General features: G+C 43.0%; 1 protein-coding gene across 1 annotated transcript in view; it reads left to right on the plus strand.

Moving 5' to 3' along the window:
• The first annotated feature begins 423 nt into the window (after positions 1 to 423).
• C9orf72 (C9orf72-SMCR8 complex subunit) overlaps positions 424 to 13697 on the plus strand; it is a 30545-nt gene continuing 17271 nt past the window's right edge. The window contains exons 1-3 of the mRNA XM_057790961.1: positions 424 to 729; positions 7767 to 8252; positions 9427 to 9486. Of these exons, the coding sequence (XP_057646944.1) occupies positions 7809 to 8252; positions 9427 to 9486 (504 nt within the window). The 5' untranslated portion in view covers positions 424 to 729; positions 7767 to 7808. The remainder of the gene's footprint in view (positions 730 to 7766; positions 8253 to 9426; positions 9487 to 13697) is intronic.

The raw sequence follows: 13697 nt of genomic DNA on the forward strand, positions 1-13697 counted from the left end.
ATGACGTTTAGAAGAACGGGTGGTGACTACGCACAGTGGGGGAGGAATTCCAAATTGTGTTTGTTGCGGTACGAGCGTCTGGCAGTTAACTGTGTCATATGGCCGAAAAGAAATCCACTCATTCATCAAATATTTGTTGAGCACTCACTACCTGCTGACCAAAACCAAAACTACTTAAACCACTAAGTATGCTTTCTGGGGCCCAGCAGGTTTCCCTAAGGCAGGTGGCACTATCCGTCCTGAGCAGCGCTTGAGAGAAAAGATATAAAGCGCAAATCAGCCTCCGCCCGCGCAGGCTGTCACAGGCGTCGCAAGGCACTGGCAGAGCAAATGCAAAGCGCGAAGCCGGAACTTACGGTGTCCCGCTAGGAAGCAGAGGCGCGTCAAGCAGAGACAAGTTCCGCCCACGTGAAATATGGCGTCTGTAGTGTCAGCCATCCCAGTTGCCCTTTCCTTCTCTGTGGGAGTGGTGTCTAGACAGCCCGGGGAGGTTGTGCGAGGGAGGTGCGTGTCGGTTGCCTCAGCTCAGAGCTTGACTCCACAAGCGTGACCAAAGACAAACGAGAAGATCGCGAAGGCCCGCAGAGACCCCGGCGGAATCAGGGAGGCCGGTGGGCTGGAGGGCGGGGACGCAAAGGGGCGTGTCCGGGGCGGGCCCGGGGCGGGGCCCGGAGCAGGCTGCGGTTGTGGTCCCTGCGCCGGCGGTGGAGGCGCAGCATCGGCGAGTGGGTGAGTGCGACGCGCGGGCGGAGCGGGGCTGCTGCTTCGGTCGGCTTGCCGGCCGGCGCTGAAGTCCAGCGGGATTTTTTTTTCTTTTTCGGGCTGAATTCCTTCCTATCCCCTGAGCGAAAGCTGTCTTGGCTTTGCAGCGGAGCGAACCCTGGAGTTGCGGGGGCCGCGGCGGCGCGGAGGGGATGGGGATGGGCCTCGTCTACACTGTCCGCCCGCATTCCCTAACCCCGAGCTTCTCCCGGGCCCTTGCGGGAACCCGCTGGGAATATCGCGGGCGCGGCCCCCACTGCCAGATGCCTGGGCCCCAGGGGCCTGGCCCTGCATCAGCCAGAACGCTGGCGGTCCTGGGACCCATTGGGATCTACCGAGGGTCCCCGCCCGGGAGGAGAAAGCGCGGGTGGGATAGAGTAGGGACCGGCAGCACGTTGGCAGAATTTCTCAGAAGTTTGCATGGAGTGCCTGCCGATGCTCAGTAACGTAGGCTGCAGCTCTAGAGAGGGTGTTCCCCTTTTCTGTGGGACATGACCTGGTTGCTTCACAGTTCCGCGGTTGCACAGACTTATTAAAGGAAGTGACCACTATGACTTGGGCATCACTTGACTGATAGTAATCAGTTGCAGAGAGAAGCGCACTGATTATAAGTCTGCCCACGCAGGGTCTGTCTGGCCAGGAGAGGAAAAAGGGAAGAGGAGGGAAATCGTGCTTTAGCCCGGGAGACATTGCTTTTTCTGATGTAGGGATTATTAGGCTCCGGGAGAATTTTGTCCCAGCAGGTGGATAAATTCCTACCCACACTGTTTCTCTCCATCACCAGTAGTGATACACAGTCTGTCTCAGTAGTACTTTTACTACTTTTGTACAAAGGGCTCCAGAAGAGACTGGAAAATACTTTGTGATAGGATCATTAATCAACTTGGGAAACTTATAATATAGAAACAGCACGGAAACAAAAGACCTTAATACATGGATGTTAATAATAATATGGAATCAGAATGTTTGAAATATTGTAATCGTCCCCTGTGTTTAAGAGGACATGCCAGAAGGCCCCCAGTATATAGCAGCACCTATCTATACTATCGTGTGATTGTGGGTGTTTTTCCCTCTTTACATATCATGCACATGGTAAAGTTTAGCAAACTAGGCCCGGTAAGAGATGAAAATAACTAATAACAAAGTAGTTGTTATTGCAGCAGTGCAGTAATAAAAGCTCTATGAATGTAATCTCTGAGTTTCAAAGTACCTTACTGTACTTTTACCCCTGTTGAGTAAGACAAGACTCACCTGGATGCAGGCACTTCGGTCCTTGGAACCTGATCTGATAACCAAGAGGGCAGAGAAGTAACTAGTGGCAGACATTATGGATAGCGTGACTGTGCTGGACGAATCGGAAACTCACAGCCTTAGAGCAGCCAGCACACGATTTCATCCCACTGCACGGCACGATGTGTCGCTGAAACCTGCAAGCCACATTCTTCCGGAAATTGGCATTACTATTTCTGGATTAAAGTTTACTACAGGTACTGAAACTTCAGAAAATACCCTGTAGATCAGGAGGAACTAGTGTTGTCTGTTAACTAGCTGAGTAGACACTGCTGACTAGCACTTCACTGAACACTGGCACTGAGGGAAAACTCTGAATTAGTTGGAAACTGCCTCACAGTGGACCGTGCTCTTATTTCATCCCACACAAAACGAGAACAAAGACCGCACTGCAGGTCGTACTGTTCAGCAAGGATTTAATGTTCCAGGAGAGAAATGTCAATATAACTTAAGAAGTTGGTAAAATAGTCTACGTGGCTATGTTGACCATCCAATATTTGTCTTTAGAGAATGATTGAATGAGTAAGATTTTATCTTTTGAGCCTTCCCTAGAGCCGCATGTTAATTGAGTAGTTCAGCAATGTTAGGTTACTGCCTGAGCAACTCGGAAGAGTGGTGCAGTCATCGTGTCGTGAGCGTGTGAGTCTGAACTGAAATTGAAAATAAGTGTGTAAAGAATGACAAAGGCTGGTCTTCCCAGTAGTCCACTGCCTTTACAGAGGCCTTGGGTAGTTCCTCTTTGGCTAACGAGGCTGCTTGCTGGCCCGGCTTCTCTTTATGGGAGAAGTAAAGCAGAACTGAGAGCCTTGTGGTGGGATAATTCCCTTCACAGCAGCAGTAAGCCAAGAACTTCCTAAATGCAGCCTACAAAAAGGTAGCTGTTTAAAGAAAGAAAAAGCTCAAATGTGCCTGTCTGCTAACTGTTAACGTGCTTATTACCGTAAATATGCTGGTATTACTTTTGGAAGTATTGGTTAAGCCCTAGTAAACCCTGCGTTCTGTTTATAAAGTGGCAAGTCACCATCTCACTCAGTTTGAATCCTAACTTCTCAAAAGACTCTGTGGTCTTTTAAAATTTTTTTTAAATTTAAACTGAATTTTTTTCTCACAGTTGTATATGGATTTTTGCCAAAGCTAACTTCAAGTGCTAGTAAAATCATACTTACAGCTTCCCTAGTTTTACTTCTCTGTAATACTTCATTTTTTAGGTTATAGTAATTTCTCCTTTTTCATGATTTCATTTACATTCAACTACAGTCCAAAAATATTACATTCTTGAAATAAAGAATTTCTGAGTTCTAAGCAGCATGCTATTTTGAACAGCCTGATGCTATTTTGCACCTTCTGCTCTGTCCTGCCAGGACATGGTTGATCCCTTCGTCCTGTACGTCTGTGCCATTGTATCAACACTGGATATACCACCTGCTCCCTAGTCGCTCAGTAGACATGTTAGTTCCCAGGTCACTTGTATGCAACCCTTATTTTACTTAATAATAGCTTCATGGCATAGGAGATAATGATACTGGCAATTTGGCTTTGCCTAAGAGAAGCCACGATGTGCCTCTCTTAAGGTGAAAGTGCTCCCCATAAATGGGGGGAGGAGGCTATGCCGATATGAACTGAAATCCATGGTGAGATTGAAGCTTCTGGGAAATTGTGAAGAAGGGATGAAAGTTACACTGGTCTTACTGTTGAATTCATTTTACAACATGATAACCACAGTGCACGATAAATATTTAATATCTTTTAAAAAGTTGAGTGTGGGTGGGTGGAAGCCATGTTCTGATTAGCTGTTGACAGCTCGCTGTGCTGAAGCAGTAGGCTTGTTCAAAGAGTTGAGCCACAGTTCTGAAGGGGCTGGAGAGATGGCTCAGTGGTTAGGAGCACTTGCTCTTGCAGAGAACCCAGGTACCTCCACAGGCACCAGGCAAGCACATGCAGGCAAAACATATAATTAAATAAGTATACATAATAATTAATAATAAATATCTAAGAATAAATGTGCTTCATAAGTAAATAAACACAATTAAAATAAATCAATCATAAAGTTCTCTGGAAGTCAGGCACTAAGCCATTCACAAGGTCCGTGCACTGATGCAGGGATGGACGTAAACTTGAAAAACAGAACGTAAGAGAGAAGCTGCAAGTCAGGTTGCTGAAGGCTTTGCTAGCCTGCTTGATGTCTGGAAATGCCAAAGGCTACTGGGAGGTTTTCACAAATGAGGAATTAGAAGAACGTGTTTACTAATCAGCAGAAGGGGAAGAAGAAACTGAAACAGCCTGCAGTGGAGACAGAGAAGTGCAATGAGAACGGTGTACATAAGATCACGAAGGCATTAAAGGACAGAACTACGGAATGCAGAGCTCGGCTGGAGGTCAGCATACAGTCGTCCAAAGGACGATAACGGCTGCAGCAACAAACGGGTGAGTTAAAAAGAAACAGCAACTTCCGAATACAGCGTTTTTCCACAAGAATTGGACAGGAGACCTTTCAGCTGTTAAAGCTTCTGAACCATTTCCTGCTCTGGACATCCAGCCACCAGGTTGTCATAGCTCAGTGATCCAAGATCATCTCCTGACACATCAGAAGGTCAGCAGTACCGAAAGACCTGTGCCGTTCCCCTCACGTCATCGCTCACAGCACGTCATGCAGTGTGTGTCATCACCTGTTATATTGGGAAGGCCAGCAAATCTAATAAGAGATTTCAGAAAGAGGCCACATTCATAGAGTTCATTAGTATTCTGCTGCTTTATTAATAGTTATATTTTGTTGTTAATAATATTTTTGTGTCTAATTTGTAAGTTACACCTTATAGCAAATAAAATGTAAAGAAAAGGACAGCATGTATACACACATACGCACATATATGTACTCTACAATTTAGATATTCATTCCCTGGGGCAATAGTAAGAGGCAAGTACTATTTTGGGGCAGGCTACATTTGAAGCTAAACAGCCCAACATGATCTTTAGTCCTTTCTGTATAATTAGACTAGGAATAAGGCTGAATAAAATTAATGGCTGATAATAGTTTAATTAACAATCAGGTTAAAAGTTTTTCCATAATTCTTTAAGAGTGTGCTCTGAGGATCAACCCTGCTTTAAGAAGTGATTTTCTTTTCGGTTTAGTGGTGAAATATTTGAATTGTACTGTTGTGCTTAGAATTAGTCACCTTTTAAAAAAGAAGGTAGATTTAATTAGCATATAAATATGGGGAGAAGATGGAGACAGTTTTCCAGGCAAAGGTTTAGACCAAGTATCAGATAGTGCTTGGTTCAGAGGAGGTTCCTTTAGAGCAGTGGCTCCCGGCCTTCCTAACGCTGTGACTTAATTACAGCTCCTTGTGTTGTTCTGACCCCAACCATAAAATTTTCTTCATTACTGCTTCATAACTGTAATTTTGCTGCTGCCTGCTGTGAATCATAATGTAAATATCTGATATGTAGGGTCTGCGACCCTGAAGGGGTTGCAGCCCACAGGTTGAAAACTGCTGCTTTAGATAGATAAAAATATTTCTGAACTAATGAAAAAGTATAATGAGAGGACTTTAACATTTCTTAAGGCCTTATCTCTGAAAACTTCATTGCTAGTAGTCTACAGAAGTTCTGCCTGAATTCTGCTGGAGTGTATGTTCTGTGGGACATGTTTAAACATGAAATGTTTTCTTTCTTCGGTGCTGGGGATGGGACCCAGGGCCTTGCACATGCTAAGCAAGGGCTCCACCACTGAGATGTGTGCCCAATTCCAAAACATTCTTTTACAAGAGAACATTTTAGTGTCAGTGAGGAAAAGAATTGCCTTTGGGCAGAGGCTGTGCACTGTGGAAGGTCCTCTTCTGAATATATTACACTTGTGGTCACATTTTTCAAGGGGAGTTTTTTTCTATGCACATTATTCTCATTTGGGAATAATGCCCTAGAATTATTCACCTTTTTAAACAAACAAAAAGAAAGCATGGAAAAGAAGTATATGTGCAATATCATCTTATGGTCATGTGTTCAGTTAATTTGTCAGTTTGCTGCTATGAATGAGGACAGTAGTGCCATTACAGTTTCAACACAAATTACATTTCTCTATTCCCTCATTGAAACTAACTCTTCCAATTGTATCCAAAATATTCAATATTTTAAACAAGCTGTACATCTTATATAGTACGTGGTCTCTTCAGACTGTCAAATTGACATATATTAAAAAATAAGTAGTACCTCTGTGAATTTCTGAAATTAAAAGTGCACATGTAAAACTTCCAAGTAAACGATTCCTTAACTGGTTTGCCAAGTTCTGTATGCCTAATCACAATATGATAAAATACACTCCCTCAGCATTCTAAATATAGATGTTACTCCTTTGCATGAGACTCTCAACTCTCTTGACAAAATGTAGATAAGAGAGAGAGAGAAACAGAGAGAGAGAATGGGGATTAGTTGTGCCCGTCTGCCATTTGGATCTTAGGGGTTGAATACAGGCGCCATCACTGTTGAACGGTCTTGCCAGCCCAGTAGGTAAACATTCAAGTAAACGTACTTACATGGACATCAGTTTTCTACAGATCAAATGTTCACTCCCAAAGTAATCCCACAGGTAAAGAGATGGGTTTATCGCAGATCACCCATTAGCTCCCTCCTGTACTGCTGACTATATAGAGCCTACCATTTTGTTATAAGTGTGTTCTCCACTTTAAATCTTTGATGACATGTCTTTCTTTACTTGAGTACTTGTAAGGATGGGTTGATTCTATACAGATAGTATGTAGAGTTTCTTCTTCCAGAGCAGTGTGTTTAAGAAGATCCATATGTGGCCCCCTGGCTCTTGCTTGCCTGTGAGCTGGTTTGCGCTTCTGTCTGCCTGTTCTGTGTTCTGAATAACTGAAACTCAGCTCAGTTTAACTGCTTAGAAGCCCTTCACATTGCTTTCCTGCCTTCTGAACTAACGTCTTTGTTTGCTTGTCTCCCTGTTTCAGTGTAGTATTGGGCTTCGGTACCTTCGTAGCCAGCGTTCATCCACAGTGACAGAGCTGTTTGCTCTCCTTCTGATGTTCTGATCTTCCATCTTTTTAGCTGTTTTATGGTATTTCTGCTGTCAGGTTTTATAATTACTTTTCTAAGAACACTATAACAAAAATACAAACAGCAAGGGTTTGTTCTCTCACAGTTCCATAAACTCTAAGCTTAATGCCAGTGTTAAGTGATTGTCAGCAACATGATCCTCTGAAGGCTTCAGGGAAACCCCCTTGTTTCTTCCACATCTGGTGGTGACCAGTAATCCGTGGTACTCTTGCCTTGCAGACTCAACATTCCAGTTCCTGCCCTTTGCCTTCCTGCAACTGGCCTGCTTTGCTTTGGTCGGTCCCTCTCCCCCTGCTGCTCTCCACTCTCGCTCTCCTCCCCTCTCTCTCTTCTTAAGCCCAACAGCCATGGAGTAGATAGAACCCATTCTGCTCCAGTGTGGACCATCTGGATCTAACTGGACCTATTTGCAAGTAAGGTTCCATTCACCTATGCAGGGTACTCCTCTTCCTCTTTGGTTCTTCTTTAGTTGAAATGGTTTACGGACTAAATATCCAGTCATTAGAATTGTATGCAGGCTATGTATTTGGAGATAATAAAGGCTTATTCTTTATTTTAGTTATAACATTTTTCTAAGTCAGTTGGGGTTTGGATGGATATCTCTAAAATGCTGAACCTGATCACTGTTTTTGTGTGTTCCCGTTTAGCTTTTGCGAGCATTTGGAGAATGTGAGAACTGGGATGCAGGGATGTCGACTATCTGCCCACCACCATCTCCCGCCGTTGCCAAGACAGAGATTGCTTTGCGTGGTGAATCCCCGTTGCTGGCAGCTACCTTTGCTTACTGGGATAACATTCTCGGTCCTAGAGTAAGACACATTTGGGCTCCAAAGACAGAACAGGTACTTCTCAGTGATGGAGAAATAACTTTTCTTGCCAACCACACTCTAAATGGAGAAATTCTTCGAAATGCAGAGAGCGGGGCTATCGATGTAAAGTTTTTTGTCTTATCTGAGAAAGGAGTAATTATCGTTTCTTTAATCTTCGATGGCAACTGGAATGGAGATCGGAGCACGTACGGACTGTCGATTATCCTTCCACAGACAGAGCTTAGTTTCTACCTCCCGCTGCACAGAGTGTGTGTTGACAGGTTAACACACATCATTCGGAAAGGAAGGATATGGATGCACAAGGTAAGGGCTTGTTACGTGTCCATGGTAACTTGGAAATCCAAAGTGTTTTTCTAGTCCATTTACATTTACGTTTTGAAAATTATATGCAGCTAAAACCAGATGGTAGTGGTTATTTTGTGTCTCCTGAATACAGAGAGATCTGGTCTCGTGACTAAGGTCTTCACGTTAGTAATAGAAGATGTGATAGTGCCTCTTCATTGCAAGTGAAAAGTTAAGGCTTAGAGGGATTAACATTTAGTCTGAATTCGTTTTGGAAACTTTGACTCTAAGTCCTTTTTGTTTCCCTTTTCTTGTGTGACTTCTTTTCCTTACAACTGTGTGAAAGCATAAACGTTTAAAGGTTTTTCTAGGCTGTCAGCCACACAGCCTTTTGTAGCAAAGTTGCTTTCCCAAGTTCCCAGTTTTGTAAAACTGAGCATAGACCACATGGACTCTAGGGAATTATTTCTTTCAATTTGCAAATTTAGCTAATGGAAGTGTTTAAATCTTGTTTTCTCTTGATATTTACATTGCTGTGTATTTTTGGCATGTCTAAAGAAAAAGCTCCATTCTCCTTCCTACTTTCCAGTTTAATACCATCCTGAAAGTCCACGGACGCATGACTAATTTTATAAGACCACTAACCTATTAGAAGGGGAAATAGCATTTTTTTAAGACCGATTTTCTCTGCCCCTGCTGCAGACCCACGTCCTTGTTTCTGACATACTTAATGAAAGTCATTCAGATTGGAAAAGCAGGTAGTAGCACGGGCAAGTAATCGCACGGCTCAAGACTCGGGCAAGAGGTCTGGAGTTCATTGCCAGCCTGGTCTACCTCGTGAGATTCAGTCCCAGAAATAAACAAAAGTGAAACAGCCATTCCTCTCTTCCTCAGATGCAAGTCGATCTCGTTTGACTTGAATCGTGTGTAATTGTTTTCTTTTGAAGCTGCAGGTGTTATGTGGATTCTTCTCTGCCAGTTTATCTCATCTCTCTACTGGAGGATAAAAGATGCTTTGATTATGTGTTATGTTGTGTGTGAGAGCGTGAACTCGTTGGCATAGTTTTTCATCGCCATCTTTCCCCCACCTACAGTAGAAAGGATTTCCCTGTGAAATATACATGACAGCCTATCTGCACTGAGAAATAAACAAGCATCAAGATGGATTTGGTAAAGTAAATTTTCTTTTTCTTAGGAAAGACAAGAAAATGTCCAGAAAATTGTGTTGGAAGGCACAGAAAGAATGGAAGACCAGGTAGAGTACACTGTACATGCTGTCATGTCATCTCCCCACTGCGTACATCTGTAGGAAGTGGGTGTGCCCTTCCGTCAAGGAGCTAAAGATGTGTTCACTTGACAGAGGGAGGCTGAAAGCAAATAAGTCTTGTGAAGCTGTGTAGAGTGAACTGAATAAAATTTCTGCAGCCTAAATCTAAAGACTTGAATAAAAAAAAAAGAGATAATTATATAAATTAATATTTGATCGCCCTTTTCCAATCTGCCAGAATAAGTTTGAGATCATTTATATGAAATTATATGAGATTTATTTAGTTAGTTATTGAAAATAGATTTTTAAAAATATAATCTATTCTGCTTATGGTTTTCCCTCCCTCAACTCATCCCAGAACCCTCCCCACTTGTCAACCCACCCAGATCCATACCCATTCTTTCTCTCTCTCTCGTTAGGATATAAATAGGCCTCTAAAATAATAATAGTAATAATAACAATGAAGTAAATTAGTTAAAAACAAACTAGACTAGGGCAAGATAAACAAATAGAAGAAATAAGGAACAAAAGGAAAAGCTCAAGACTCACATATAGGGGCTGGAGAGATGGCTCAGAGGTTAAGAGCATTGCCTGCTCTTCCAAAGGTCCTGAGTTCAATTCCCAGCAACCACATGGTGGCTCACAACCATCTATAATGAGATTTGGTGCCCTCTTCTGGCATGTATGTATACACAATAAATAAATAAATGAGTCTTTTAAAAAAAAAAAAAAAAAAAAGACTCACATATAGACACAGACACGCACATTTATATATGCAGAAATCCCACTGAAAACACAAAACTGGAAACCATAATATGTAATAAAGGGGGGAAAAGCCCTGCTATGGCATTATGAGTAAAGAACTTCCAAAGATGCCACTGACTTTGTTTTGTGCAGGCCATCTACTGCTGGGCATGGGGCCTGGCTTTACGACTGATTTGCCTATCCAGTGAAACTTCTGGAGAAAGTGAATTTTTCGTTTGTGGGCAGTTATCAATTGAAGATAGTCTCTGGGATAGGGGTGGCCTTACATCCACTTCCCCTCAGCACTGGGACCCCATCAGATCCAGACCTGTGCGATTCAAGTTTGAAAAGGCATCTGCAGCTGTGTTCACAGAAGAAGCTGCTGTGTGAAGGGAGTGAGCATGCGTATGAGGTATCTATCTAGGGGTTCAGACCCAGCTGCAGGCAGTTTTCTTTAAAGTCTTATTTGGCCGTTTTAAAACTCAGACTATATGCATTCCCTGGTAGACTTATTTGTTTCATTGTTGAAACTTGCTGGTAATATCCTCTGTCCTCTTAGCACACAGGCTTCCAGTAACCCTGACTCTAGGGAATGCTATGTTTATCCTGTGGCTCTGAATGACTGTAGGGAACCAACAGTGGAGTTTTAAAAACATGATTGTGATGAAGTGGTTTCCCGGGTAGAAGTTCACTGCAGACCTTATCAGTGTGGGGCAGACAAGTTCCCCTGAAGGGGTGTCGAGGGGAACCCCCGTGGGAAAAGGGCTACTTCCCATCACCCTGCATGCCACCCACTCTCATGATTTCTCCTTGTAGAACTCCAGTCTTTAAACATGGCTCGTGGCCTTTGTCCCATTTTCCTTAGCTTGACTGAAACAGAATGGCACTTGAAAAAAGTAATTGTTTCACATTTTTTATGAGGGTTTGAGAGTATGGTAGTAGAATATTTACCTGTCCTCTATGGCGTGGTCCCCAGTTGGATCCCTTGTGTCTTATTTCAGGTTTCTGTTGCTGTGAAGAGACACCATGACCACAGCAACCTTATAAAGGAGAACGTTTATTTGAGACTGGCTGACACAGTCTGTTATTACAGCAGGTGGCGTGCAGGCAAAGACTTGTACATCTTTTTTGTTGTTGTTGTTTGTTTTGGGTTTTGTTTTTTGCTGTTTTTTCCAGACAGGGTTTCTCTGTGCAACACTGTGGACCTCACTCTGTAGACCAGGCTGGCCTTGAACTCAGAGACCCTCCTGCCTCCGCCTCCTGAATGCTGGGATTAAAGGTGTGTGCCCACCATACTCTTTGATCAACGGGTAGCAGGAGACTCTGTGCCACCCTGGGCGTGAGCATATATTAGACCTCAAAACCCACCTCCAGAGGCAGAGGCAGGCGGATCTCTGTGAGTTCGAGACCAGCCTGGTCTACAAGAGCTAGTTCCAGGACAGGATCCAAAACCACAGAGAAACCCTGTCTCGAAAAACCAAAAAAAAAAAAAAAAACCCACCTCCACAGTGACACACTTCCTCCAACAAGGCTACACTTACTCCAGAAGGCCACGCCTCCTAATTGTGCCACTCCCTATGGAGCAAGCATTCAAACGTGACTCTACTCTGGAGGCCATTCCTATTCAAACCACCACACCTAGCAACACACACGGACACATATACACATGACCTTTACAAAAATATGTGTTATACTGTTATGAATGGTAAACACTAACTTTTCAGGGGCCAGACGGTAGTGTCACAGGCCCTCAATCCCAGCGCTGGGGAGGCAGAGGCAAGGGAATCTCTGAGCTCAAAGCCAGCTTTCTACAAAGCAAATTCCAGGGCAGCCAGGGCTACAAGAGAAACCCTTTCTCAAAAACAAAAACAAAAAAAAAAGAAAGAAGGGGCTGGAGAGATGGCTCAGCGGTTAAGAGCATTGCCTGCTCTTCCAAAGGTCCTGAGTTCAATTCCCAGCAACCACATGGTGGCTCACAACCATCTTTAATGAGGTCTGGTGCCCTCTTCTGGCCTGCAGGCATACACACAGACAGAATATTGTATACATAATAAATAAATAAATAAATATTTTTTTAAAAAAAAGAAAGAAATATTCTGGGACAAGACCTGACACTAAAGTATTAAAAGTCTAATCTTTACTTGCTTACTGATCAGTAAGAGGGTCTCCAAAAATAAAGTTACTGTCACTGACCTCTGAACTGTATTTCTGGAGTAATAAGGGAGAGTCATTTCAACACAGGAAATTTAGAACCAAATAAAATTTTGCATTTTTGTGAGATTTTGTTTTTGAAAGCCAGAATCCTGTACTTACTAGATTGAGTTTCTGCTCTTAGGGTTCTACTTTAAAATGTTGTCCTCACCTTCCATGGGAGGAAAGTACACAGAGAATAAAAGAGATTTTTAAGTGGAAACATTGTCCTGCAGAAGTTCAAATTAGAGAAGCACAAGGAGCCAGTTTCTTCCGCATTTGTCCTGTAAGGGTTTTTTCTTGCTCTCCAGTGAGACTGTTCATTCACTTATAGTGACAATGAATGTCCAAGAGGCCACATCTGGAGTGCTATGTATGCCTGAGCCCATAAAACTTCCCTTTTCTGTTTTCCGTTTGAGCAGCTGACATAAGGTGCTCGCAACAGCTCTGTTGTGAGTTATGCTACTGCTTCGGGATGGCACAGCGCTCAGAAACAGCTTCAGCCCTGCCAGCTCAGGGCCTTCTATCCGTCCCCTGACAAAGTCACTCAACAGGGAAGGAGGTTTAGCATACATTGTTCAGTACATTGTCTTAATTGTGTTTATAAGCAGATGTTTCAGCAATTACTCTTAAAAACAGAAACCATGAGTAGTTTATTCTGGAGGTCACTGTAAGATGAATTTTTTTGAAATAATAAAACTGTCCATATCTACATAGACATTTATAGATTAGGATAATTTCCCGAAGGAATTAAGTACCTTCCATGATAAGGGAATTTGAAAATGCATTTTTGTTTGTGTGTTGAGGATTAAACCTAGCGCCTCATCCATGCCAGGCAGCTGTTCATCCTTAACTCAGTGGTTTATCATCCTCAGCCCTCAATTTCAGGTTCTAACTTTAAAATATATGTGAGGGGTTTAAATAATCATTTCATGAAACCTGAGCGAATGAAGAAAACTTATTACTGAAGTAAATATAAGTGATTAATAATTTTAAAATATGTTTAGCTGAGATGGACAGGCACTTGACGGCTTCAGCATCTCATTTAGGTGATCAAAGGCTGATGGGAGAGATGGTCATAACTAAGTGGTGTCGCTCCTGTGTCACACACGACAGTTATGCCGCAAACTGGATGCCAGAAAATAGAAATTTTAAAGCGGTGTTTCAGAGATGCAATAAATGGTAGCACTGTCTGGCAAGCTCTCCATGGAGATCTCCATCTTACTGATTCTTACTCTGTGTGGTAACTTAGTATACATTTGAGT

This window comes from Chionomys nivalis, chromosome 16 (genome assembly GCF_950005125.1).
Source record: "Chionomys nivalis chromosome 16, mChiNiv1.1, whole genome shotgun sequence".
Lineage (NCBI taxonomy): Eukaryota > Metazoa > Chordata > Mammalia > Rodentia > Cricetidae > Chionomys > Chionomys nivalis.